This window comes from Taeniopygia guttata, chromosome 18, assembly GCF_048771995.1.
Source record: "Taeniopygia guttata chromosome 18, bTaeGut7.mat, whole genome shotgun sequence".
Classification (NCBI taxonomy): Eukaryota; Metazoa; Chordata; class Aves; order Passeriformes; family Estrildidae; genus Taeniopygia; species Taeniopygia guttata.
This window is the reverse complement of record NC_133043.1, coordinates 8402308-8424458: the sequence shown is the minus strand read 5'-3', so window position 1 is coordinate 8424458 and position 22151 is coordinate 8402308. Positions and strand designations below refer to the sequence as shown.

Here is a 22151-nt window from a genome sequence, read left to right as displayed (position 1 = left end):
TCTGTAAAAGGTGGGATTTCTTTTAGGGTGGGACAAGACCCACACCACTGCCTGTAGCTGAGCAAATATTAAGCTAAAACACCTTGAATAATACAGTGCAAACAACCCCAGAAAAGAGGTCAGCCTGTGCCACCTGCTCCGTGGGACACACCTGGCTGGTGGCAGCCCAGGGCAAGATGGGATGCAGGGATTTTTAAAAAAAAACAGCTAAAAATGAGCTGAAACCATATTCAAACCTCCAGCCTCGTGTAGCAAACCTCGTAATAAAGCATGAGGTGGTTGCCAGCTCCAGGTGAACTGTGGGGTGCAGGCACAGGGAGCTGGACCCATCTGAGATGACACCCCGAGACAGCATCCCCACAATCCCAGAGGCAGATCTGGAATATTATTTTTCTGCACTAAAACCTAAGCCAGCAAATGGCTTCCTTGAGAGCCCGCAGCGCCTTAATCCCCCCTGCTGTGGGCTCTGTCACACAGATACCAAAGGAGCTTTTTGCTTTTCCCACCCCCGCCTCCAGGGTTTGACCTGAGCTGACCCAGCGGCTGCTCTGCCCACCCGGGAGGGGGATGCTTTTAATTCCCTGTTCCTTGGCAGCTCCCAGGGACCTGCTGCAGCTCAAACATGGTCACCCCCATGCACGGTGGGGGTAGAGGGAGCTCCAGATGTATAATTAGTACTAATTGCAGAGAAAACAAGCTCCAAAAAGCCCAACAAATTGTTAAAACCACCTGCCTTGTCAGGAATTTTTACTGCCATACTGGGTCACCCCACATGGATACAACCTGCAGAGCTTCCCACCACTTCCAGAGGGACCCAGGTCCCTGGCACAGGCTGGGAGTGATGCCAGGGACCTGCACCACATCCTGGGCTGTCAGCTGCCCAAAATACCTCCTGGTTTGGCTACCAAGGCTGTGATGCTCTTTATTGCTGCCCAAGCTGCAGCAAGATCCCAGGCTTCCAGGAGGTCAGTAAAATTGGTGGTAAATTAAAGAAACACCCAAACAGACACAAGAGCTATACACATTTTAAAAAGGAGAAATTCAGCAGCTTCCACCAGGCCACAAATGTCTTGTCCCATCCCCTTGTGCTGCTGCTCTCAGCACAGGGCCACTGCCCCCAGGCACACAGCCCACACATCAGCTTTGTGGCTTTTCATTTAAAATAAGAGGCTTATCCACAAGAAAATGAGGGAGAAAAGGAATTTAAAAAATTAAAGAAAAAGCAAAACTGAAGGCAGGTTTGGCCATGGCTGTCCCCAGGCTGAACCAGTCGTGTTGCAGACAGGAGGGCTGGAGACACGGCCAGGAGATGCAGCACTGGCAGCGACAAACTCCAGAGGGACATGCAGGGACAGCCACACTTTCACATCCCTCTTGTAGTGTTACTAGTCCAGGCAGGCAAAGAAATCCCCTCCAATCCACCTGCCCACCCTCCCAGGCTCGTGGGAGCGTTGCTGCCCGAAGCTGGGGGTGAGCTGGGTGCTGGGAGCTGTGGTGGGGCGGGCACAGGGTCCCCACACTCCCTGCAGATGGTTCTGGCTCCAACACCACAAAAGTTCCCCTTTTGGGGCCACCTTCCTGCCCCTCCCTCACTCTGTCTCCTTGGACTGCTTGGCTCGTTGCTTGCGGAGCTTAACGAAGGCCTGAGCTTCTTTGTCCTTTTTCCTGGATTCCAGCAGCTGCAGGATCTCATCTGCCAGAGAAGAGGGGAGGGATGGTGGGAGATGCTCCCCACGGCCCCCTCCCCACTCTGGCTGTGGCACCACGTACCCGTGGGCTTGGGGTGGGTGAGGGGGAGCCGGGTCTGGGGCACCCGGCCCATGTCGGCCTCGTCCTCCTCGGTGTCGAGCCCGGGCAGGTGACACAGGGGGAAGAAGGCTTCTCCCTCCAGGTCGTTGGCTCCCAGCATGTCGTAGTCAAACACGGTCAGCAGCAGACAGGCCCCCTCCTGCCGGCACTTCTCGGAGGGGATCAAGCTGCAGGGGCACGGGGGGCAGGGGATCATCCCACCCCTCTGTCACAGCTTTCTGTGCTCCATGGACACCCACAGCCCCAAACCCCTCCGAGCTGAGGGCCCCAGCACAGCCCCGCACCTCCCAGGGGTTTGGGGCTGAAATCCCTGGATTTGGCAGCTCCTGGAGCAGCAGCCCCATGGCAGAGGCTCTGCTGCAGCCTGAGGGGCTTCAGAGGGATTGGGGGGGCCCAGTGGGTGTCAGCCCCTACGTACAAGTCGAAGGCTTCGTCGAAGAGGGGGTGCAGCTCGTTCCTCTTGCACTGGGTGCTCCGAGCCACCACCTCGGGGAACTCGTGCCGGGGCTCCAGGGTGAGCTGCACGAAGGGGTCGCTGGAGCCTGGTGGGGTGCAGACATCAGCCAGGGGGTGCTCAGGGCAGCCTCACCACATCCCCCAGCCCAGCCCGGGCTCCGGGGGGTGCGGAGCATCCCTAATCCTGCCCGCAGTGACCTCTCCTGGAGAGCGCTCCAAACGACAGCAATGCCCAGAGAAGGTCGCTGCTCACCAGGCCTGGTTTTTTATCTGCCACTGCTTTGTGTGATGAAGAAAAGCCGCCCGCCCTGGCTGCTGGCTTGTGCCACAAGCAGTGGGATGTGGGCACTGCTTGGTCCTGCCTGCCACATCCCACTGAACCACCCAGAACCAGCACAATAACCCCCCTTTTCCCCCAAATCCACCTCCTTGGATAACAAAGCAAATCATGAGCGAGTCCAAGCATTGCCAGCATCTCTGCTGACTGGAGCATGCCAGGGACAAGGACAGGAGACCCTGGGGCAGTCCCCTGCCCACCCACACCCACCGTTGGAGTCCAGCGGGATGAGGTTGGTGGCGTTGAGCACTTCCACGCGGAGTTTCTGCTCCGAAGGCCGGTACAGAGCTTTGATGGTCACAGCCCCGTACTTCTCCGAGCTCGTGTCCAGCTGGGCAGTGGGATACAAGGATAAGGGTGTTGTGCTTGATCCCCATCACGGAGGGGATGCACAGGGTTGGGCAGAGGCTCGGCAGGAATTTTGGGGTACCAGGGTGTGCTGGAATCCTCTGGGATGCATTGAGCCCCCTCCTGCTCAATGCTGAGGCAAAACCTGCCCCAACAGCCCCAGGACTGGGAGGGTAGTGGGGAAATTCCACATTTCCACAGGCAGGGCCTGTGAGCAAGGGTGGGATGTGGGAAGGGGCTGGGAGCACCATCCAGACTCCTACCTGCTGCTGGATCCTGTTGCTGAAGTATTTCTGGATGAGTTTGCGGCTGGTGGCGGAGCAGAGCGCCAGGTGAGTCTCCAGCGTCTGTGGGGAGGGGGAGAGGTGATGGTCAAGCCCATGGACAGGTCCACAGCCCGGGGATGTCCTCCCTGGCATCCCTGCCTCGCACAGGAAGCCACGGGGACTCCCCATCCCCATCCCCATACCCGGAATGTTGCACTGTGGAGGGTCTCCAGAGGCAGCCCGCAGCCCTCAGCGTGGAAGCACAGCTCCAGGCTCTGGAGACAAGGATGCTGTGAGCCACCAGCCAACCCCCTGTCCTTGCCAGGGACCCCCTGCTTCCCCTTGGTACCTTCAGGGCACAGAACAGCCTCTGGCAGTGCTGGAGCGAGGGCACCTGTGGCCCCTGTGCTGCTGAGAGCACGGACAGGGTGTGGTGCCACAGGAGAGTGAGGAGGCTGCAGGGGAGAGGGAGGCTGTGAGCAGGATCCAGGGGCTGGGCTGCAGGGATGCCCTTCAGCTGAAGGGCTCTGCAAAGCCCCAGAAGAAGTGCCTGATCCTGCCAGCCCTGAAGTGGGATGGCCCCAAGCCCCGTGGAGCTGGGGGGATGCTCCTGCCCAAGGGATGGTGCTGCTGGTGGCCTCTTCCACAGTGCATCCCAAGTGCCCTGGTCACCTTTTGAAGTTCTCCTGGACCAGATGCTCATTGAGGTACTGCAGCTCCGACTCCAGGAACTTCATGAGGGGGATGATGGACTGCAGTGAGAGGAGAGGGCATTGGGGAGGGCAGGGGGGTGTATCCAGCAGGGCACAGCAGGCCAGGAAGGATCCAGGGGGCTCCTTCCCACACGGCCAGGCTGTGCCTGGTGTGGTCCTGCTGCTGACGTGGGCATCGAGCAAAGCCTGTGGAGCTCTGGGCCCCATCACCAGTGTGTCCTGTGCCCCAGGCGTGGGCAGGGAGCAGTGATGGAGGGCGACAGAGGCACCAAGCAAGCAAAGGCTATCCATGGCTGCCCAAAAAAGATGGTCCAGGAGAGGCTGGACTAGATACTTACATCCTCAGGCTTCTGGGTGTCACTGGAAGATGAGAGCTCCTGGATGTGTCTGGCAATGCCCTTTTCCAGCTGCCAGGGAGAAATGCAGGAAGAAACTTGGACTTTGGCCTCTGCAGCAGCCTCCCCATGCCCAGCTCCGCCTTGTCTCCATGCCAGGAGCGTTATGGGCTTCAGGACACCTTGTGTGAAACTGCTCTGGGCCAGGTGAGGGCCACGGGGGCATCAGTGGCAGGTGGTCACCTTGGTAGCCAGGGCTTGCACCACGTCCCGGACCTCGTGGTCCAGGCAGGCCACGGTGCTGTCGAGTTGGTTGTGCAGAGCGTTCTGGATCTGCTGCGGGTCGATGAGGCCCCTCATGCGCCGCTCCAGCTGGGCCCAGTCCAGCTGTGATGGCAGCCTCAGCATCAGCAGCCGGAGCTGCTCGATGTTGTTCACCACGATGCAGAGCTGGGGGAGGTGGGTCTGCTTCAGGCTCCACACCCCCTGCAGCATCCCACACCCCCATCCCCAAGGCAATCCATCATTATTCCTGTTCCCATCTTCATCCTCATCGTCATCCCTAGTCCCATCTCCATCACCATCTCCTCACCTGTCCCCATCTCCATCCTGCTCCCCCTGCTCACATCATTTCCCTCCTGATTTTCCAGGATTACGGCTTTTGATGGCCAACTGGTCCCTGTGGAACCCAAACTGGGGATGTCAGCTGGGTTCTCAGCAGCACAGCTCCCTCTCTGTCCAAACCCAGGGCCAAATCCTGCCTTTCCTGGAGCCACCTGGACAGGTTCCAACACCAACCTTGTTGGCCGCCTCGCCCTCATTCTGCTCCCTCAGCGACAGAGCCTCAGCCCTCTCCTTGATGAGCTTGCAGTACATCAGGGAGATCTTGCACATGTCCTGCAGGACAGAGAGGAACCAACGGGACTGAACCAGGCAACACGGGGACCACCGTGGGCTCAGGGAACCACATCACCGGGGTCCTGGCTCCTCCATGGAGACACAACCCCAGGAGCAGGAGGAGGAAACTGTACAAACCTCCAGGAGATTGACCATGATCATGAAGGCTTTCTCAGGGTCTGGCCAGTTGAGCTGCTTCCAGGTTGTCACGATCTGGGCGTAGCAGGTGGACAGGTCAACGGTGGATGTGCTGTGCTTGTGATACCCGTAAGGCTTCAGCTGAGGGGCAGAGAAGGCAAAAGCTTGAACAGAGAGCTGCCATCCCAGAGAGCACAGCTGCTCCCTCACTTTGGGGCTCTCTGGCCCATCATCAGCTCCTTATATCCCAGTGTCATCACACGATGAGGGTGGGTGGAGCAGCACGAGCTCCCTGCTTCCCTCCATACACCCACAGAACACGGGGAAGCAAAGGGGGTTCTCCCAGCATGGCCCCAGTGCAGGGTCCCAGATCACATGGGAGCAGTGAGGGAAGGGACACAGGGACGTTGTGTGGGGCCAGGGTGGGTGGGATCAGCTGGCCCAGGGGACCACAGACGTTGTTATGCCTTTGGGAGGGGAACCAGGCTGCTCTGGGCTGCCAGAGGCGCCTGTGTGGTGACACAGCTGCAGTGTCCCAAAGGGAGGAGGCAGATTTCTCCTCCCCACCTTACCTGGTCCATCTGGATGGCTCTCTGGGCCCTCTCCAGCGCGGTGCTGTACGCCTTCTGCAGCCACAGGGGCAGCGCTTCCTCAAACCACTGGTGGAAATTGCTCAGAGCCAGAGGTCCATCCCTGTGGGGGAAGGCACCGGTTCTCCAGCCCCACAGCAGCAGCACAGGACTGTCACCCCTCCTGCTCTCACACCAACCCCACCCAGAGATGGGCCCAAACCCCTCCTGGAGATGCTCCCATTGACAGCAGACACCAACAGCCTGCTCTGCCTGGTGTGCAGCTAGTGATGAAGGATCCAGAGACCCCCTCAGTGAACTGCTCGCTCCCTCCCCCGGCACCTCTCCCCTCTCAGGGCTGGGTACCTGCTTGGGAGGAAATCCTTCATCTGGCACAGCTCCTGCAGTTTCCTGTAGAGATCAAAGAGGCTCTCGGCCGTGGGTCTGGACATGCTGCTGTCAACCTTGTGCAGCTGCTGCTGGACATGCTCTGCCACCTGCATGGGAGCAAGGCCAGGGGGGACTCGGTGAGGTCTGGTCTGGCCAGGAAGGCTCCTTCTGGAGTGAGGCTCAGCTCAGGGGACTCCTCCTCCTTTTGGGCGGCATTTCAGGAGATTTGTTGGGTCAAACAGTCCCCATAGTCACCCTATGGGCACACAGGGATAGAGGGGGAGCTCCTCTTGCTCCCCTTCCAAGCTTGCAACAAGCAGTTTCCACCTGAAAGGTGCCCAAAAACCTCAGCCTGGCTTTAGACCTTATTCCCCTGAGGGCAGAGCAGCCCAGGCTTGCTCACCAGGCTCTCCAGCTCCAGGTAGGCAATGGAGAAGATGTTCAACTTCAGGTTGCTGCAAGAGAGAAACGTGGAGTCAGGAGCCTGCCAGCCCCAGCCCAGCAAAACCAGCCCAGCAAACCCTGCCAGGCCATGTCATGGGTGAGGACAGCACAGCTCCAAGGGGCAGAGGTGGGACCAAAGATCCCACCTGTGGAGCCCAAGGGCCAAGGAATGAGGCATCAAAGTGCCTGTCACTCCTGATCCCAGGGAAGGTGGGTGGGGGTAAGATCAAGCACTGAAACCTACGTGCTGAACAATTTATTCCAGATCTTTTGGCACTGCTTGAGATCTTCTATCACCTCCAGGAGGAGCTTGGACAAGGCTTTGCTATTCTCCTCTATGCTCTGCAAAGGAAAGAACAGCTTGTTTTTGATGCTCAGACATTCTGAGGTGACTTTATCACATCGGAGGGACAGAGATGGGAACTGACCTTCACCATGGGCTTGAGGTGCTGCTTCTGCATGTGGAACCATTCCGCTGTGCCTGACTGCAAGAGAGGAGTCCTGGTGGGATGGCAGGGAAGCAGGAGGAGCAAAGCCAGCTCTGTCACCCCCTTCACTCTCCCTGTCCCTTGGGTGAGGGGACAACCTGTGGTGGGAACCTGGGGCCAGGCTGAAGGGGTGGGTATTTCCCATGCCACGGTGATCCATGTGGATTTGCTGAGGTGTGGGCACTGGGCAGGGGGTGGAAGGACAAGGAGACCCACAGGGTCCCACCCTGCAGGGGCTGGGGTGGGCGGGACCCCCAATACCTTCAGAGCTGTGGAGATCATCTGGGGGAGGTCAGGGCTGGGCGTGCACAGCTCACGGAAAGCTTTGGTTTTGCACATTTGGACGAGGACCCTGCAAAGTGAGAAACTGGAGTGAAACCCAGCACCTGCCATCAGAAACAAGCACCTCTCCCCTCAGAGACCCTAAACAGCCTTCCCCTCCCAGCAGCATTCCCCAGAGGGAGCCCAGGATGGGGTTTGGGACAGGACAAGTGCCACAGCAGCCTAGACCGGGGAGAAAGGGCTCCCACTGAGTTTTGCTGAGGCTCAGGGGTTTGTCCATCACAGTGGCTGAGCCACAGGAGCCCAGAAGCAGCTGGCACCAGTGCCCGACTCACCGCAGCAGGGACTGGAGCCTCTCCGTGGACCTCGGGACAGAGAGGGGGAAAATGATGCGGAACCTACGGATGAGGGAGACCCCGTAGGTCAGCAGGGACTGGAAGGACTCGGCCAGCTCTGCTTTCTGGGGAGAAGAAAGGAAACATGCATTGTTGGAACTCAAAATGTCCCTCAGACATTTTTGGATGTTCCAGGCCCAGGTCAGAAGCATTTGAGACCCTGGCAGGCAGCTGGAAACAGCTGTGATTTTGGGTTTGAGCCATGGAATGAGTTACCAACCTTGTGGGAAGAACAAGAAGTCACAAAAGTTTAGATATTATAGTAGAAGTAGTTACAAAGTAGAGGGAAGAATTTTTGAGTGCTGTACAGGGGGGTTTTGGTTTTGTACATGGGGGTCAGAGGTTTTAAGATGGAGGGATTTGGGCCTGCCCTGTCCTCCCTCTTTCTCCTTCCTTCCCTCCATGTTCTTGGTGATGTTGGCACTCACAGATTGGTTTAGAGTAGAAAAGCACCATTTAATATAGGTAATGGGCATTGGGGAAAAACTGTACCCATGTAACACGTAATGTACCATATAAAAGACAGCAGCAGCCCTGGGCAGAGGGGGAGAGAAGAAGCAGTCGGGAGTCAGAGAGGATGTCAGGGTGTGTGTGTGCCTCTGCCTGAGCTGTGAGCAAACCACAGCAGCTCAAGGAGAAAATCTTTTAGATAACTTGTAATAAACTCCTTAGAGACTGCTGAGCCTTTCTTTGGAAGCACAGGTTGGAGGAGAAGTTTTTTCACCACACAAAGCCACCCCTGACCCAGGGTGGTCTTCGACAATGCATCGTCCTCCTCAGTGACAGGCAGATGCTGGCAGGGCCGTGGCACCACAGAGGAGGGAGTTGCTGCTCCCATTCCTTTCCAGCCTCCTCCAGGGATGGGAAAAAAGCCCTGATGTCTCTGGTAGCTTCTCCCTGGAGGGACTGAACTGAGCTTTGTGCTTAAACCTCATTGCTATGCATGGAAAACCCAATGTCTCAGCAGGGTGCAGGGATGCTCTGGGAAAACAGGCTGGGAGAAGCAGAAATTGGGTCATATTGAAGTTTTGCAGGGGGTTGTGATTGACCTGATGGCAGGGATGGGGGAGGGGGATGTCAGTGCAGAGGGTAAGGGGCTCTCCACAAAGAGGGGCGAACAAACCAACAAAACAGGGGGAAATGCCCTCCAGATGCCCTGGCACCCTGTACCCCACATTCTCCTGCCCTTCCTGGAACATGGGGGCTGAAACAGCCCCAGGGGCTCTGGGAGGAGAGGCTCAGGGCTGGTCCTGATCTCTGCCCTCACCTGCTCCGGCCTCAGGCGCTCCTGCACCCACCGGTACTCGATGCTGGTGATCTGGTGGAGGAGGCAGCTGCTGTTGAACTCCAGGCTCTGGTAGAGTTTGCTGTAGGCCAGCCACTGCCTGGGGAGGAGGGAGGGCTGGGCTGAGCCCCCAGGGCTGGGGGGCACAGAGGAACCAGCCACAGTCACAGCTGGGGTCACAGCGGGCACCCAGGCGTCCTGGGGACAGCACCTGAGCCCGTGGCACAGTCAGAGCGCCCAGGGGGGCCCCAGGTGCTGCTCTGGGGTGCCCTGGATGTGGGTACTCACACCATGTCCTGGTGGAAGTCAGAGAGGTCCTTCTGTGTGGCGTGCAGGTACAGCACAGTGCTGGCGTGGCTGCTCAGCTCCCCGTCCCACGAGGTGCTGCCAGCCTGCCAGGGGGGAAAGGGGGAGAAAAGCCATTAAATCATTAAATCAGGGAGCTGGCTGGACAGAACACACATCCAACCACTATGCTTAATGCAACGTTCTCCGTTTATTCCAGAGAAGATGGCAGTTTTTATACACTTCTACACAGTTTACAATTTACAAAGGCACTCTGATTGGCAAGCTAACATTGTTTATCTTTCTCTTAAGGTGGCCTAAACCTTACTATAAACCTATACTACTTCAGACCCAGACAGCCCAGGGCTCCCCATCACACCTTAATACAATTTCTAACTGCGCCACAAACTCTTAATTTCTAACTGTGTCAGAGGCTGGAAGGCCTCACAAGGCCCAAATCTGAGACCTTGACTGGAGTAGCTCAAATCTCATCCCAAACACAATTCATGACCTCTCTCTCTCAGAAATGCTGCAACAGGAGAGGGACGTGTCCTGGAGCAAGACAGGATGAGGATGAGGAGGAGGAGGGCAGGCACCATGGAGGGAGAGGGGGTATTTACAGGAGTGGGAGCCCCAAAAAGATGCCAGGCATCACCCTGACCCTCCTTCCCCTCACACAGTGTGTTGGGGTGTGGGCTGCAAAGGAAGAGCTCCCAGCCCAGCTGCTGCAGGGCTGGAAGGATGCTGGTGGCAGCCCTGGTGGTACCTGGTGCTGGAGGATCTCGTGGGACACCAGCTGCTGCAGCAGGTGGCGGTGCACGGTGTAGCTGGGCTGTGTGCGGCTGCTCGTGGTGGCCCTCTGCAAGGAGACAAGGCAGAGAGAGCCATCACCTGCTGGACACACAGGGACACTGCCACAGGGGCTGGAGAGCCAGGGGCTACAGGTGAACCAGGAGCAGGTCCTGGTGCTGGCACAGAGCTCAGGGGAAGGTCCAGCACCTGCAGACCCTGCTGCTGGCACCGCTGCTCCTGGGGCTGGCACTGTGACCCCAGAGCACCCCAAGGGACAGGCAGCAGGACCTTCCCACATCCCATCCCACCTTCTTGTGGGTCAGCAGGAACTGCAGGTGACAGTGTCCCCGCTCGGGATAGGTCTCTGTCCGTGGCTCCAGCTGGTACCACTGGTCATTCCAGCAGTGCAGGTCCTGCAGGCACAGAGGGACAAGGGGGAAGCCCTGGGCAGCCTTCCCAGGAGGAGGATCTCATTCAGAGACCAGGGGATCTTCATCCCACTGCAGGATTCTCTACTGGATTAAAAACACGGGGTGTGCAGTGACTGAGTGTGTTGGGATGCCTGTGGCACGGAGAGGGACCTGACTTAGGTCTGTGGCTCTGAGATGGGATGCTGGGTGTGCCCAGACCCTGGAGGGTTCCCTGGGGGAAGTCCTGGGGAGTCCCTCGGAGGAGTGGAGGCACGGCAGGGCTCACCTTCAGGCGAACAACCACGTTCCCCAGGAAATCGTCCTGCCCTTTGTCTTTGCGAGCATCTTTAAAGATCCTGGAAGGCACAAACAAACAGCCGAGGGGTGTGGAGGTTTCCTGCAGCCGTGACCCGGCCGTGCTCGGGATGGAGAAGGGTGACACAGGGTGATTTTCAAACTCCAGCAGGCAAATAACCATTTTTCAACCTTTAGCACCGACCTTTTGAGGCCGTGGAGGTCCGTCAGCTCCCCCAGCTTGTGCCGCATCGACTCCACCACGTCCGAGTCCCTGCCAAGGCAGGAGGCAAAACCCAGGGTGGGGAGAGGGGGAGATGCAGGGGATGGAAAAACAGAGCAGGGAATTGCAATGATGGTGGAGAAGGGAAAGCACAGCAGCAGGGAAGTGTCAGGGTTGAGGCAACCCCCAAACCCAGCCCAAATCTGCGAGCACGTGGGTCTCCATAAATTAAACCAGGGTTTAGGATCAGCACTGGCAAAGGTCACATCCTGCACGGAAAGGGATGGGGAAAGGGGTGCCCAGCTGGCTTTGGGGCATTACAAAAGCTGCAGATTGAACCCCAGGAGGCAGGAGCCCCTCGGGCAGGGCCTGGGCTCACTGGGGTGCTGGCACTCACCACATGTCCAGGTGGAAGCTGGCTGTCTCCACATCTTTAAACTCCCTGCAAGGCACCAGGGGATGTTGTTACTGGAGTAGCACACGAGTGGGGAGCTCCCATCCCCAGCCAAGAGCCCTGGCCATGCCCTGCATCCCCCCAGAGAACAGAGCCAAGGGCTGGGGGTGGATTACAGGATGAAGGTCTCGTTCCACACTGGGCTGAGGGTCTGGTTTATGACTTGGGTGCGATGGATTTGATCTTCAGGGATGAGGTCTTTGACCACAGCCTTCATCCTCTTCTTGTGGTCGGGGTGGGCTGGCTCCTGGCTCCTGGCCTCGATGCCCAGCAGGCAGTATGGGTCACTGAGCCCTGCGAGGGAGGAGCTCTGGGAATTCCACTCAGGAGCAGCAGCTCCCCCTCTTCCCATGGGACACCCACCCCTCCACTTCACTTACCACTGACATCTTTACCCAAAATTCCCTTGGCTTCCTTCACAGTGGCTTTCAGGCAGTAAATGGGGCTCTGGAAAAATGAATAAACAGCTATTAATGTGCGGGGTCACCAACCCTGTGAGGAAGGCTCACCCCTGCTTGGCAGGATGGGGCTGGAGCAGGACTTTGCCATCAGTGACAACCCCAGGGCGCCCCAAATCCCAACCACAGGGGCTATGGGGCACTGCAGCCCCCCAGCACCACCCCAGCTGCACCCTGGGGACACTGTACCTCCAGCTCCATGACCTGCTGCATGATGGCACCGTGCTCCTCCTCGTTCATGCCAAAAGCCTGTGTGGATATTGGGGCTGGTGATGGATGCTGCCCTGGTAACAGGGGCTGGAGAGCAGCCAGGGGCTTCCCTCTGCTCCCTGGGTGCCAGCAGCAATCCAAGGGGAGAGGAGAGTGGCAGAGTCCAGCAGGAAGGCTGGGGACCAGCCAAAAGCTCTTGAGGGAGAGCCTTCCTCCCACCATCCCCAGCCTAAAGATAAACACTTCTCCCCAGGGCTAAGACTTCCCAGCCACAGGATGCTCCCAGCCCTCCAGCTGGATGCTGCTGCTGCATCTTTCATGGTGCTTGTTAAAAGCTCCCTCTGAGTGGCCCTGTAGGGGCCAGAGGAATGATTATTGGCTCCAAACAACCAGAGAGAAATTGTGTATGGTGGGGGTCAGGGCAAGTTCTGCATAGCTGGGATGGGACATTTCCACATCCTGGCCTCTGGAGGATCTGGTCCAGCCCAAGCCCCTGGCACATGGAAAGCCCAACCTTATTCAACATTAATATTCTCAAGTTTGCAAGTAAAAGTTTGTTATTCAGCCTCCTGAGAATGTTGTGGTTTCCTGGATTCAGCAGAGTGAATCAAAGCCCCTTTAAAAACTCACCGAGCGAGCTTGGGGCATAACAGACCCCTGCCATCCCCTGCAGCTGGGAGGATGCACATGTCAGGGGACAGGTTTTGGGGACCCTGTCAGGAAGGGGATGCACCTTCTGCACGTAGGAGTAGAGCTCCTGGGAGTCCCTGACGTGCTGCTGCTTGGGCTTGCCCAGGCGGTGCCGGATGGTGTAGAGAACCTCCTCGTAGAGCAGGGCCAGCTGTGGGGGACAGAGCTGACACCTCCCGTGGGGACAGACATGCTCCAGGCATGCCCAGGATCAGCAGGATTCCCATGAATTCCCCAGGACCAGCAGGATTCCCATGCATCCCCCAGGATCAGCAGGATTCCCCTGCAACCCCCAGGACCAGCAGGATCCCCATGCACCCCCCAGGATCAGCAGGATCCCCCAAATCCCCCAGGACCAGCACGATTCCCATGAATTCCCCAGGATCAGCAGGATTTTTGTGCATCCCCCAGGACCAGCAGGATTCCCCCTGCATCCCCCAGGATCAGCAGGATTCCCCTGCAACCCCCAGGATCAGCAGGATCCCCATGAATTCCCCAAAGTCAGCAGGATTCCCCCTGCATCCCCCAGGACCAGCAGGATCCCCATGCATCCCCCAAATCCCCCAGGACCAGCAGGATCCCCCTGCACCCCCCAGGACCAGCAGGATTCCCATTAATTCCCCAGGACCAGCAGGATCCCCCAAATCCCCCAGGATCAGCAGGATCCCCCAAATCCCCCAGGACCAGCAGGATTTTTGTGCATCCCCCAGGACCAGCAGGATTTTTGTGCAACCCCCAGAATCAGCAGGATTTTTGTGCATCCCCCAGAATCAGCAGGATTTTCTCCTCACAGCTCCCCAGGTTCTGTGCCACCCCCAGCATCCAGCCCTGCCCGCTGTCCCTGAGGAGCTGAGCCCTGTCCCCGAGCCCCTGCAGCACTGTCACCCCTCCAGTGCCACCGAGGGACAGCCCAGAGGGGCCACGCTCGTACCTCTGCCCTGGAGAAGCGGTGGGACAGATCCATCTGGGGAGAGAAGAGAAGCAGGGAGGTTTCCCATCAAGAGCATGGCCTGAGGAGGAAGTGGTGGCCGGACAGGGCAGGGCAGCCAGTGTGGGGTGGCCTCACCCACAGCACACGGGGGTGGGATGTCACCTCACGGCCAAGGGACAATGTCCCCCATCACACACCAGCACGGGGGACTTCACCCCCAAGTCCCATTAAAACCCCCAACCCAACAGCAGCTTGGGGTGACCCCCAGGAGGATTTAAAAGCCCAGAGCCACTCACTCCAGGAGAGCAAAGCAGCTGAGGGACAGGGCAGGGGGCCAGAGCACCCTGAGGAGCTCCAGGCTGGGCAGGGAGATGCCAAATCCACCGGGATTTGGTGCCCTGCCACAAATCTCTGAAAGCTGCAAGGGAGCACTGCTCATCCCCCACCTGAGGGATGCCCAGTGACAGCACTGAGTTTCCAAATCAGAATTAAATCTAAGCAGTGACACTGCCAGAGGAGGGGACTGGTGTCCCTGTGCCATCTGTCACGGGTTCTGGCACTGGAGCCTCTGGGAGTACAAGGGGGTGACACCAAAAACTGCAACAGAAGTTTTTAAATGAATTTGGGCTTTCCTGGGCTGAGGGGCATTTGCAGAGCATGGTCCCAGCACCTGCTCATGCAGGGGTGGTGGGGAGGCATGGATGGATGGATGGATGGATGGATGGATGGATGGATGGATGGATGGATGGATGGATGGACAGATGGACAAATCCTACCTGTGGGTCAGCCCAGGCCCCAAAGTGACCTTAGGAACCCCTAACAGAAAAAAAATAAACCAACCCTGAGCTTGAACATTAACATTTGCTTATGGCAAATCTAGGGCTGGCATAATCCCCCGGCCATCTGGACTGAATTCAACCCTTCCAGCCCTGGCAAGTTTAACCCTTGAGTTGCTTCTCTCCCACCTGCCTCCACATCCCTCCTTGTACCAACTGGTGGCTGCTGGGGGCTCTGGTGGTTCAGCACCCCCTGTGAAGGGGAGTGTTGCACTCAGGAGGCCCCTGCCCAGGTTCCATGCACCTTCTGCTGCTGCTGGCACTGTCCTGCCCGTGCCAAGGCTCGGGGGGCATGGCCCCATTCCAAATCCTCCAGCATCCCCACAGTCTGTGCTGCCCCATTGCAAGGTCAGAAGCGCAGAGGGACAGAAAAAGATTTTATTTCTCTGTTGCTGTTATTTATTATCAGCAAGACACAAGCATCTGCTCCTCACCCAGCAGTGGGGGAGCCCAGGAGGGCAGGGGGAGGAATCCCTGCAGGTTTTGGGGGCAGCAGGGTCTGCTCCGTGCTCCCCTGTGCACACGGGACTGGTTAAACTGGAGCTGGGCTGAGCCACCAGGACGTGTTTACTGCTGCTAATCCTCATGCCAAGAGCCCAGCTCAAATCCAGCAGTGCTGCTTAAATCCAGGTCTGTATCCAGCCCCCAGCATCAGCCCAGCCCAGCAGTGGGGAGGCAGCAGGGACAGGGGTGCTCGGGAAGGGACAAGCCCCAGAGAGGGGGGACAAGCCCCAGAGAGGGGGACACCCCCAGGACAGACCAGCCCAGGAGCCCAGCACAGGGCTCTGAGCCCTCGTGCTCCAGCAGCACCGGGCAGGGCTGTGGTTCCCATCTCACTGGGACAGACACGGGCACCCAGAGGGAGCTGGTCACTTTGGGATGGGCTGGAGCAGGGCTTTGGGACAGCTGTGGCAGCACAGGGCCCAGAGGGGCTCAGAGGGGACCCTCAGTGGGGGCATGGAGCTGCAGCTGACCCCTCATTCACCCTGGGGTGCCCAGGGGTATGGTACCCCCCTCTCTCACTCACAGCCAGGTCCCTTTGCCCCCATCCCCCTTGTACAGCCTCCCCTGGGCACAGCCACCCTGTCCTGCCTTGCTGCCACCACACCTCCAACGCTGTCCCCAGCCCCCTGAGCTCCCATCCACCTACCTCGGGGCTCTCCTGCCCGGGGAGGGTCCCTGGGGGGCTCAGGCCAGCAGGATCCATCTCGGGGGATGCTGAGAGCGGGGCAGGGCTGCAGCTCTGCCTGCAGCTGTGCCTCCCCCAAGGCTGGCTGCTCAAAAAGGAAACCACAGCCCTTATCAGAGCGTGGCCATTTTAACAGAGCGGAAACAGCAGCGCTGGGGCTCCTTCCAGAGCACCCCGGGGAGCAGCGCCCCAGTTCTGCTCCCCAAAACCCTCTCGCCATGGGGGACACCCCACACATGGCATGGGGGCCAAAGGAAGGTGCCTGCTGTCACTTATTGAGCAAGGAATTGGGAGCAAGTGGAGAGAAACAGCCCTGAGAAGGCAAAGGCCAGCAGGGGAAGGGGAGGATGGAGAGGATGAGTGAAGGCAACACTGAGGAGATGGGCTCTGATGTGTTTTTGGGATCCATTGTGCCCTGAGAGCAGAGGCAGGGACCTTGCAGAAAGCAGGGGATGTCTTCAGCCCCGGGGGATGGGGGATGTGAAACCCCATGCAAAAGCTGCAGGATGAGAAGTCTTTGCAACACCCAGGAGAGTTGCACAAGGCTGGGCTGAGAACAGATGCAGCAAAGAGCCAAGAACAGCTCTGAGAAAGGACCTTTTTCCTGAACAGGCTGTCCAGAAAGAGATGGTTACTGAGAAAAAAGCAGAAAGAAATGACGTGGAAAGCTTGTTCTTTACCATCAGCTCTCATTCTTGTGAACTCTTTATCTGAGTGCAGCTTGCCAGGCAGTGCCCTCCCCTCACAGATCCCTATCAGGATGCTCTCACTGATAACAAACCCTGGGCATCAGCAGATGGGCAGGGTAGAGCCACTTTGCTCCTGTTGTGTCTCCAGGGCTTTGGAGGAGCTGTTGAGCTGCACAAGCATTTGCTGCTCAGCAGCCAGAGCCACAGCCCAGGGAAGGACAAGGACATCAGCCCCTGCTCAGTGTCACCACCGGCTTTGGTGGCACTGCTGAGGCTGCTGAGGAGCCCTGTGCAGCAGGGCAGTGACTCCCCACGGGGAGGTTTTGTTTGCTGGCCCCTGGATGGCCCAAAAGCCCTAAAAAAAAGATGTTTCAGATGTAACACAGCCGACAGTGGCTCCACACTGGGATGGGTGGTACTGTGAGGGCACCCAGGGATTTGTGCTGAATCCAAACAGGAAGCCACGACCATGGAAGCTGCACTGGGAAGTTTGTCCCCTGAATACCAGAGAAGGAATCAGAACCCACAGCACAGAGCCTCCCAGCACGCTGGCTCCAAGCAGGGCTGCAGGAGGATGCTGGCAGCAGCATCCCTGCAAGAGGAGGAGGGCAGGCAGCCCTCCAGCCTTGCACTAATCCACTCCTTTAATCGAGGCAGCTTGCACTCTTTGAATTGCTTTAAGAGAGACTCAGCCTCCCTTTGCCCTGGAACCCTGTAAGAGCAGGTTATTATGGCAAAAGGGGTTCCCTGAAGTTGTGGGACCAGGCGATGGAAAAAGGGCTGAGAGCAGAACAGGGGTTTGATGTGGGGGGTAGATTTTCTTTATCCAGGTCAGCCAGCACAGGACTGGGGCCAAGAGGGGCTGCACAGCATAAAAACACTGCATTTTCAGGAGGAGGGGGATGCCAAGATAATCTACAGAATAAAAATCCAGAGATACAGTGAGACCCCCAAAAGCTGAAATGCACTGAGATTTTTCAGCCTTGTTCCCTGAGGTCTGAAAAAGGCTGTTTGTTACAATTCTGCTCTCTCCCCTGCCAGGAGGGCTCTGGAAATTGTCCCCAGAAATTGGGTGCCCTAAGGAACTGGGCTTCAGAACCCCTTCTTGTGCACTTCCCAGTTTGGCACTGGAGCCACCTCCTCACCCCACACCTGCTGAGGATGCCTTTGCTGTCAGAGGTGCTTAGAGGTGCTTACCCAGCCCTGCCAGCCTCAGCCTTGGCTTTATCCAGCCTTTTTCCATTGGCTCACCTCGGGCAAACAGCTTCAAAGCATCTCCTCCCTCCCTGATGGGGGGATCTGGTGGAGAAGCTGATTCCTGTCCCATGACAAGCACAAATGCAGTTTATTGATCTGGGACATCAGCTCTGTGCTCCCTTGCAAAATGCTGTTAGTGGGATCTAGAGAAAAGTGCATGATGGCCTTTGGAAACCATTGCTGTCATCTTTGCTTTTAGTTTTCATAGCAAAATTCAAAATCTGGCCCAGAAAACAGCAACCCCAGAGGTAAAGGCAGGACATGGACTCAGCATCCTTGAGCCACTCACACCTTTCACTGCTCCTTGCCAACAAAAAATAACAGCAGTCACGCTGTCTCTTGCCTCAACCAGCACAGAGAGAACAGCTGGAAGAGTTTAACCAATCCTCAAAGCCACTTCTCTCCTCCTTGTAACACTGGAGAAGTAAAATCCAGTCATAACTATTGCTAAACATCAAGCAGTGACCTTCCAGCCAGAAGCTGGTGGCTGGGCTGGGGTTGTGCAGCCTTTAGAAAGCAAAAGTTCAACTGCAGTGTGGAAGTGTCTGTTTAAAAGCTCTTTCCCTGGTTTGCAGTGCCCTCTGGAAATGCTCAGGCACAGCCCAGCAGGGTGGGAGCACACAGCTCCCATCAGAGCCAGCAGGGTCCTGGGGAAGGACTCCGTGCAGGGATCACATGGATTTGAGTCTCTGGCTGTGCCATGGGAGAGCTGTCTGGTGATCAGGTCTCAAAAGCAGCAAATATCCTTTTTCCCCTGAGTTTTACCAGCAGCCACCTTTTCCACAATATACCAGTGACAAAAATCACCAAGCTCCAGTAATCCCAGCACCTCGAATTACTCCTTGTCCAGGGATCAATAAGAGAAGCCCTAAAAGCAGCTCCAGAATGAGGATTTCTGATTAGCAGAGACAATCCTGATAAACTCCTGATATATTTCCCACACTGGCATATAATTAGCAAAATATCCCAGACATCAAATGCAGGAATTCCCAAAGGAATGGGGTTGGCATTCCCCAAAACAGCCCCTGCTTCCCATGCTGGCAGCCTGCCTCCCAAAATAACCAACATATATATGCACAATGTGGAGTGAAGCCTTACATTCCTTTTAAAAAGAAGTTATACTAAAGGAAAACCATTTATACCTGTCCCCAATATAAATAAAGTCCACAGCTCAGTTGTGAATGGGGTTTTAGGTGCTGCTGAGAAAACAGATCTCCAAAGAACAAGTATCATCACCTTCTTTGCAGGGAATCATCTTCCCCTTAAAGGAAAACCTGCTAGGAAAGAACCTCTACCAGCATTAATAGTAGTTTATCTCCTACCTCTTGTCTCGATCCCGAAGCCGCAGCCTGGCCTCACTCTTATCTCTCGGATGGAAATGGGCAAATAGTCAAAAAACTGATTTCAACATGTCCCTCCCTCACTTCTCCTTTAAGCACGGGGTGTGATGACTCTGCAGAACCCAGGGGCGCCTGCCAGGCTTTGGCAAAAGGGAGAGTGCAGGCACCAGGGATGTCAGCCATCCCCCCTCACTCCTGCCCTGACCCCACAGCTCTCCTGAGCACTTTGGGGGCACCTCACAAAATATGGGGGCACCTGGGAAGGAGGTGGGGAACACACAGTACCTCCCACCTCATCTGGGACATCTTAAAAGGATGTCAAGGCAAACTCCATCCCTCTGGGAAGAGCAAAGGGGACTTCCAGGCACCCACACAGCACAGGGCAGTTGTGAAAGCTCTGTTCCCCTTGGGAGCCCTGGGCAGGAGCAGAGGTTTGGCACAAGAGCTGCCAGCTCCATGGCAGGGACATGCAAGGATGACTCTGAGGAAGTCACAGACTTCATGTGTAGACCTGGATGTCCCTCATTTGCCTCACAGCACCTTGTGACCACTTTAAAATGTTTTCACCATCACTGTCATGTGCTGTCTTCCACTTCCCTCTCCCACTGAGATAATTCTGTTTCACACACTGGATTTATCATCCCCTCACTGCAGGGACAGAGAATGGGGGACACATTTCAAAGCCAATTTATTTGCTGGTTTGGGGGCTGAGTTGAGAGCAGCAGGACCCACAGCATGTGCCTGAGCTGAGGAGGGACCAGGGGGATGCTTCTGAAAGTGGAAGAACCCAGGGCTGACATCCAGTGTCTTAGGCTGAAATATGTTAGTGGGGGTGTCTATTCTGTTCCCATCTGTTAGAGGAGGAGCAGTCATCTGACGTTAATTGGGCAGTTTGCTTTATCTCTCCCTCCCTCCAGGAGATCTCTGCTGTCCATGGCCACTGAGTGTCCCTGCATGGCTGAGAAAATTCCATCATCCATGGGGAGATGCTGTGCCCAGGGGAGGAGCCGAGCATTCCTACCTGGATACAATCTGACCTGGGAACAGCACAGCAGCCTTTGCCCCCTGCATTCCCAGAGGAGCAGCTTTCTTCCCACTGCATTCCCAGAGGAGCAGCTTTCTTCCCACTGCATTCCCAGAGGAGCAGCTTTCTCCCCACTGCATTCCCAGAGGAGCAGCTTTCTCCCCACTGCATTCCCAGAGGAGCCCAGGCCCATCTCCCCCAGCCCTGGAGCTCCAGAGGAAAACTCCCCCCTTGTGCAGGATCCTGCTCCAGCAGAAGCACAGCTGGCACTGCAGGAGGGCTGAGCCACCCTGGGATGGGGCTGCTGCCACCTCCCTGACCCACAGGGGGTCAGGGCATTTCTGACTCTGGCAGTGGTTTGTTTTCTTTTTTTATACTATTGCATTTGTATTTTTAATTTTCCTAGTAAAGAACTGTTATTCCTATTCCCGTATCTTTGCCGGAGAGCCCCTCAATTTCAAAATTATAATAATTCAGAGGGAGGGGATTTACATTTTCCATTTCAAGGGAGGCTCCTGCCTTCCTTAGCAGACACCTGTGTGTTCAAACCAAGACACTCAGGTACCTCCATGCCTCCATGGTGCCCATTAACCAGGTTATTCTGGAGCACAGATGCCAAATTACTGACCAACTCCAGCACAGAGCATTCTCCCCATGGCTTTTCCACCAACAATTCTCTCCACACACCTACCAAAGCCCCAGAGAAAGCCCGGCAAGCTCCACAGAGCCACAAGCTTGTGATGGGAGGAGGCTGCAGGACCTCTCCCACCGCCCCCACATTCCAGAGGGACACACCAAGACATGGAATACTCTTGCAGTCAGTCTGTGCCAGTGTGTCCCAGCCAGAGCCCAGCCCTCAAAGAGCAAAGTGCATGGAAAAGGAGGAGGAGGAGGAGGAGACACGACTTGAGCAGGGGCAAGGAAAGGTTTAGAAAGACAGGATTTGCTGAGCTGAGCTCGTAAATGGAGCCAAGCTGATACCTTTTGTTTCCAGCGTCCAGAAACCATAGGAATTGTGTAGGGATTGGCAGGTGGGCTGGGGGACCCAGCAGGGAGGGATCCTGGTCTGTTTGCAGCACCCTGGGGTGTGAGATCCAGCAGCCACCACTGGCAGGTCCCCGTGACCTGGGGCACTTCGTGTCCCACTGGGGCCTGTCCCCGTGGCACAGGGCCAGCCCTTGAGCAAGGAGGGGGCTGAAATACTGGTTCCAGTCTCTTGGAGCTGACTCACTCCAGGAGCAGACAGGTGAGTAACACCTGCTCTGGCTGCAGGGAGAGCCTTGACTGAAATAAAGATCCCCACCCTGCACATCTCAGCGTTCTGTCCTCACCCACAAACCTCACTTTTCTGTACAGCTTTAACCTTAAACTCCTCCTGATCACAGCAAAACCCACCTCCAACACACCCCTGGCAGTTCTTCACAGGTGGTGGTGCCTGTGACGCAACAGGAGCTGCTCTGCTCCTGGATGCTCCGAGAGCAGCTGGAGCCAAACTTCACCCCACACCTCCTGCCACCTCCAGCAGTTTGCAAAGGGAGACAGTGCTATGAGAGAGCTGATAAATCGGTGTCCATCATGTGTCAGAGGCAGTTTGACCATCTACAGCTCTGGGAGTGGTGGGAAGTCCTCATGATCTCCAAAAGAAGGCACATACAGGACAGGGAGGTCCTGGCCAGGTGGGCTTAATCCCTCTCTCTACAACTGCTTAGTGCATCCCCCCAGCCAGAAAGAAATCAATGCATGAAGCTGGAGCATTTGAGGCAAAACCTGGGCAGAATGGTGTGGAGGAAGAGGAGGACTCTGTTTCTTCCTTTGTCTGGAGGCAACCCCAGGCAAGCACACACAGGACGGAGCAATCCTTCCAGGGTAAGGATCCTTAATCCCTAAGGATGGGGTAATCCTTCCAAGGTAAAGAAC

General features: G+C 56.7%; 1 protein-coding gene across 3 annotated transcripts; it reads right to left on the bottom strand.

The window, feature by feature from the left end:
* Positions 1-896: 896 nt before the first annotated feature.
* Positions 897-21320, bottom strand: UNC13D (unc-13 homolog D). Of its 3 annotated transcripts, none has more exons than XM_072937157.1 (32): positions 21216-21320; positions 13900-13932; positions 13012-13119; positions 12258-12317; positions 11991-12057; positions 11727-11904; positions 11554-11598; positions 11139-11207; positions 10926-10995; positions 10538-10642; positions 10204-10296; positions 9441-9544; positions 9135-9252; positions 7808-7932; positions 7452-7542; positions 7131-7187; positions 6947-7044; positions 6662-6713; positions 6235-6365; positions 5872-5992; positions 5300-5440; positions 5063-5161; positions 4508-4714; positions 4268-4336; positions 3889-3968; positions 3566-3671; positions 3420-3491; positions 3214-3297; positions 2813-2933; positions 2228-2351; positions 1771-1976; positions 897-1693 (listed from the first exon to the last, which is right to left on the bottom strand). In XM_072937157.1, exons 1-32 carry the CDS (start codon positions 21240-21242, stop codon positions 1590-1592), a joined length of 3165 nt encoding a protein of 1054 aa, XP_072793258.1. In that variant the 5' UTR covers positions 21243-21320; the 3' UTR covers positions 897-1589. The 3 variants fall into 3 exon arrangements, with proteins under 3 accessions (XP_072793258.1, XP_030143061.4, XP_030143060.4); XM_030287201.4 differs by lacking the exon at positions 21216-21320 and adding an exon at positions 19193-19269; XM_030287200.4 differs by lacking the exon at positions 21216-21320 and adding an exon at positions 15886-16122.
* Positions 21321-22151: the final 831 nt, after the last annotated feature.

Coding starts and splice junctions, on each gene's coding strand:
- UNC13D (XM_030287200.4), bottom strand. CDS start 15,942: ATGGATCCTGCTGGCCTGAGCCCCCCAGGGACCCTCCCCGGGCAGGAG. Junction 9,545..10,203: donor ACGAGATCCTCCAGCACCAG/GTACCACCAGGG, acceptor CCCCCCTGGCAG/GCTGGCAGCACCTCGTGGGA. Junction 1,977..2,227: donor TTCGACGAAGCCTTCGACTT/GTACGTAGGGGC, acceptor GTGCCCCTGCAG/CTTGATCCCCTCCGAGAAGT.